General features: G+C 37.6%; 1 protein-coding gene across 1 annotated transcript; it reads left to right on the top strand.

Annotated features, from left to right (window-relative positions):
• Positions 1-363: 363 nt before the first annotated feature.
• On the top strand, positions 364-5,418 carry LOC108552402 (tigger transposable element-derived protein 1-like). The gene is made up of 4 exons (XM_017906914.1): positions 364-633; positions 4,611-4,968; positions 5,039-5,152; positions 5,222-5,418. Exons 1-4 carry the CDS (start codon positions 364-366, stop codon positions 5,416-5,418), a joined length of 939 nt encoding a protein of 312 aa, XP_017762403.1.
• The last annotated feature ends 510 nt before the right edge of the window (positions 5,419-5,928 follow it).

Raw genomic sequence — 5,928 nt, 5'->3', positions numbered from 1 at the left:
ATAATGTTCAATCAATTAATGCAGCAAAACAGCATGGTGTTAAACATGCTCTCAATGCTTGTCGGCAAGCGCAATGCCTAATTTATTACGCATAGGATTATGAAATGCTAACGGCTTAGCACAACATAAAGAGGAATTAAAAATTTTCCTCAGTACTAATTTAATAGATATACTGCTGGTTAGTGAAACTCATTTTACAGAAAAAACATATTTTAAAATACCACAGTACCGACTTCATCACACTAATCACCCAGACAATACAGCCCATGCTGGGACCAATTGGGAGCAATTTAAATTAAAGACTCGATCGCCCATTATCCATTAAGTAACTATTCAAAAGATTGCCAGCAAGCTACATTTATCATGGTAGTAACCCAATGTGGAAACTTGGTAACTTCAGCAGTCTATTGTCCGCTCAAACATAATTTAAAGGAAGAAAATTTTCAGGATTTCTTTAGTACCATTGGCCCCAAATTCATAGTAGGTGGTGACTTCAACAGCAAAAACACATTATGGGGCTCTCGACTAACCACTGCCAAAGGAAAGGAATTAGCTAAACTGCTACAGGAAAAGAAATACGCATTTCTATCCTCTGGGACACCAACTTATTGGCCTACTGATCCCATCAAGATTGTTCATTCCCTACACTCATTCCCAATGCACAGACTGTTACGATCCTCCATAAAGACGCGAATCCTTCAATTAGACATTTTAACTAACATCCTTTGAACCTCTACCTCCATCAGGAAAAACCCAGACCTCTACCTTATCCCTATTTCCATACATACCCTCAAGAACAAGGGACCCGAATCGAAGGTTTACTCGTTTATAACCAGCGTCCCACGATTCGCGGACACCTCGACCTCCGAGTCAACACCCATAAAAGAATTAGAATTTCCCAAACCTAAACAAATTAACAATTTGTTTAAACTTCCACTTCCACCTACCAGTTCTGAGCCTCCTGCACATCCCTCCAATGAACACGCCGCCAATAGGAGAAAAAACACACCCACCACTTAGACATCTCGTTAGCCAATGACAGCAACAAACGAACATATAAAAATGCACGACACCAAGAAGACAGACAGTACAAACATCAAAACAACACAAACGACACCACGGTAGAACGCATATCGCTAAGACATATTGTAAATTGCTGTAGATATATTGGAATTAAATTATATTTAAACCTTCAAAAATAGTTTACGTTCTTAGAACGACGTAAGCCTTCGTCTGAATTCTTCATACGTCATTATGGGTAAAAAGAAATATCTATCTCCATTTTATAATTATCTTTATTCTTTCGAAGGTATATCTGAAGTATTTTGACTGTTCTCGCAGAGAGTCAAAGCTAGAGTGAATAAAAATGGTATGCGATTGCATCTCGTTCTGGTCCCCTAATTCTTATCTACTGTGTGAAATAAGCACTTCACGCATTCCCGGAATCTCTTCGGCGCATAGTTTAAAGATATATCTATTTCTCGTGAAAGATTAATTTTTGTATATTCGATACGTTAAGACGTATCTTATTTTCAACATTACGCATAGCGAAAAATGTTTCGTATGCAGTTGAATAGTTTTAAGAGAGGCATATGTCGATGGTACTAGTTTTTTGTGGATGGACGTGTAAAGGACATATGAAGGTCATGAATACCTTTTTTTATAAATCCGCCCATCGTAATTGTAAATAATTCATGTAAAAATGCCTTATAAAACACTCTCGCTAATAGACATAAACACTTACTCTGCACTGATAATACTAATCATAATAATCATAAACTTTCCTGCAAAATACTACAAGATAACAAAATCGAATGCTTCACGTGCACCTCAAAAAGCGAAAAACCAAAAACACTATTGCTCAAAAACCTTGAAAAAGATTTTGATCTTCAACAAGTGCTCGACGAACTATTAAAAATCAAACTAGATAACGTAACTTTTATTTCTGCAAAAAGATTTGAAACGAAAAAGTCCGTAAGCGAGAGTAGAAGCCTATCCTTCTACCTAATCCAACTATCCCCCGATAGCAAAATTGAAAACTGGAAACAAATAGAAATCCTTTTCCATTCACTTGTCTCTTGCGAAAGGATTAATAAAACTGATAGACTCCAATGCAAACGCTGCCAACGAATTGGCCACGTTACAGATAACTGCAATCTGGGATACAGGTGTGTCAAATGCAATGTCCGGCACAATCTAGGTGAGTGCAAACTACCCTCTTTCACTAAAGACGCAGATGGAGTTAAGGTCCAGCTATACTGTGTGATTTGTAAAAATTTCGGTCACACAACATCATATATAAAATGTCCACAGGTTAAAGAATTTAAGCATAAAATTGCGGTAAAAGGATCAAACTAAAATTGGAAAGAGGAAAAAGGATAATATCCTACAATAAGTACACTAAACAACATATATCCTATAGTAACATTGTAGCAAAAAACAAAGAAATACACCTCACACAGATCCTGCCTCAAACACCATTTATGAACCCGTCGATGCAGTTACCGCAATCCTCAAATACCACGTTAATTGATGAAATCGAGAAAGGATTTCTCGAATCCCTAATAAACTAACTATCGCACATCATCGCATGTGTCGAACAAAATTCGATAAAAATCGAAATAATGGCCAGTGCGCTGGATCTCGACTTCCTATCGTAACAAAAAAGAAAGAAAAAATATCTAACGCCTCAAATTTTTGAAAATCCCCAAAGAAAATTAAAATCAATAATCTCACAATAGCGCAGATTAATTTTAAAAATGACAATACAGTACTGCGTATAACAATCTACACAGTACTATACACAGGGGATTAATCTATTCGCCGATGACCCAAGTTCTACAGCAATACTAGAATGATCAATGGATAGATCAATTATCGCTAGAGATATTGACAAATGAAAATAGAGCACTGAGTATAGCAGTCTACACAGTACTACGTCCACTTAGAAAAGCCAATGAAAAACCTTTGTTCATTCGTCGCAAATATGAAGCGAATCGCCGCTTCCATTTGAGACTCCGGTTATCACTGCTACGTGCTCCTCACTCACACCACCTTATCGATAACAGAAGCTCGCATAATCTTACCAACTCTTACAAACAGGTTATGGGCCCAGGGCTAAATAAAAGTCAAATCTGGTAATAATAAAAAACGAAAAATGAAATAATTAAAAATTTAAAACAGTTAAAAAAAAAATGTGGTCGGCAAAAAAGATGGCGATGTGGAACGGTCATAACGGCGACGACATAACGCGAATCGGACGATTCAAGGATGAAACAAATTTTTAATTGTGGAAATTTCAAATTACCATCGTGTTGAAGTGAATGAATGCGTACGACGTGGTAACCGAGAAAGAAAAACCAGACAAGGACAGAACAAGTTGGTAACTCGAGGATGCGAAAATTCAAAAATTAATCACAACGTCTACTGACAGAAAACCCCGGATGCATCTCCTCAACTACACTGCTTCGAAAGAAATGTTCGACAAGCTAGTGACTACACACGGCTAAGAGACACACAACAAATGCACACATAAGAGAACGGGTAAAAAGGGTGATTTTAATAATGAAAGAGGTGCAGGGGATAGGAAAATAGATACTAAAAGGCGATTTTAGCGAGTGAATGTTTATATTCAACTTACTAGTGGTAAGTGGTCTGATATATGGTGCCGAAATGTTTGAGTAGAAGGAGTGCGAAAGTTTGGGAAATGTACAAATAAGATACATTAGATGGTGTCTGAGATTACACAGATGTACACCTGGGTATATAGTACTAGACGAAAGTAAGGTAAATAAATTAAGGATAAAGACAGGGCAGAAAGAAAAGGTAGCAAATAAGTTAGAGATAAAGAGCTATTTAAATAGGCTAGAGTACTTGAGGAGAAATGGTTTATTTGAGGAGAATGGTAAGCCAGGAAGGTTTAGAGACTTTGTATACAGAGCATGAGTTAAGCGAAGCAGGAATCTATGAGAAGGATAGGGAAATTAAGAAATTTTATTGCCAGGCGAGAAATGAACACAAAATAAAAAATGGATTAAAAAAAGTACCTAACAATGGACGGGAATCAAACCCCGACCTGCAGCATAGGAATTTTCGGACGTCGCCGCTGGGCCACAACACTACTTCAAAACTAGCAAAAATACAGGCGGCCCTCGACTTTCACACATTCTACGTTCATACAATTCGCTATTTCGCACATTTTTTACTTCTGATGCAGGACCCGCCTTGCGCCGGCCCTGCATCAGACTACAATGTTGTTCGCATCAAGAGGTCAAAACAGTTTCAGTTTTGCATTAGGGCGTGCGTCAACGTGTTGTGTGTTTTGCTAATTTATTTGTTTAAGCTTAAATATTATGCCCTTATAAATTGATAAACATGAGTCAGAAACGAAAAAACTGCAGTGTTGATACCACGAAAAAGAAATTAAGGACTCGTAAAAACTTCATACGATCGAGACAAAGATAGAAATAATTAAACGTTCTGAAAACGGTGAATCTTTTGCTTCAATCGGACGTTTGTACGGTGCAAACAGATCTACGATATGTTCTATTTTGAAAAATAAGAGTAAAATTAAGGAATACGTTTAAAATTGTGGAAATATATCTTCAAAGATTATTTCCGAAAGACACGGCATAGTGATGGATGAAATGGAAAGATCTCTGTCATCATGGATTGACGATCAACATCAAAATAATGTCCCTCTGAGTTTTTCAATTATTCAAGCTAAGGCTGTTAGTTTGCATGAAAATTGGAAGACTAGATTAAATGAAGATTCTAACACGGTATTTCAAGCAAGTAATGGCTGGTTTGACAAATTTAAAATGAGATATTCTTTACACAATATTAAATTCACTGGAGAATCGGCCGATGCAGATAAAGATGCTGCGAAAGAATTTATTTTCTCATTGTCCAAAATTACTGAAGATGGAGAACATTCTCCTAGTCAAATATTCAATGTAGATGAGACGGGCTTGTTATGGAAAAAATGCCTAATCGTACATTTTTATCGAAGAAAAAATCAATTGCCCCTGGACATAAGCCTTCCAAAAACCGATTGACATTACACTTCTTGGTGGAAACTTAGCCGGTGATTTACAACTGAAGCCACTGTTAGTTTACCAAGCAGAAGATCCCAGAACATTGAAAAGGAAAGGTAAAGAATTACTTCCCGTCATTTGGAAATCAAATAAAAATGCCTGAGTTACTGCGTTAATATTTAAAGATTGGTTCACACATCATTTCGTGCCGACAGTTAAACAATATTGTAAAAATAATAATTTACAATTTAAAGCATTATTAATCTTAGACAATGTCCCAAGACACCCAAAATCTCTGCATAATTTATACCCGGAAATCAATGTTGTGTTTCTTCCTCCCAATACTCTACCTGCCTCATACAGTCCATGGACCAAGCAGTGATAGCTACATTTAAACGATATTATATGAGGACAATAATGACTAAGAGCCATCAAGGCAACTGACAGGCAAGATGGGCCAACATTAACAGATTTTTCGAAGAATTATAATATATGAAACGCAATAAATAGTATTGGAGACTCCTGGGCCGAAATAAAAGAGTCTGTGGCGGCCCGCGCACAAGCGCGCCAACACAATGTTGCGCGATGACTCCCTTTGGCGGTCCGGCGGCACGCGGTGCCCGGGCCGCCAAACATACATTGTATTGGCGGAGATAATATCTCCAGCCAAAATCGTCGCTGACGATGCGTCGCGTTTTCGGCATGAGTTTCGAAGACTCAGTCGAGCTCGAGCTCTCGCCAGCGACGCAACCTATACAGGATTTAATAAAGCTTCATCCCGCACCCACAAATCGACAATGAAAGGTTCCTGGAAACAATTATATAATAGGATAAGCGATTTTATAAATTTTGAAGAAACACCGGAAACTCTCACAGATGAAATAGTTAGCGT

Source organism: Eufriesea mexicana, unplaced genomic scaffold, assembly GCF_001483705.2.
Source record: "Eufriesea mexicana isolate 0111107269 unplaced genomic scaffold, ASM148370v2 scaffold6514, whole genome shotgun sequence".
Classification (NCBI taxonomy): domain Eukaryota; kingdom Metazoa; phylum Arthropoda; class Insecta; order Hymenoptera; family Apidae; genus Eufriesea; species Eufriesea mexicana.
The sequence above is the reverse complement of the archived record's forward strand: the minus strand, read 5'-3'. Positions and strand labels throughout refer to the sequence as shown.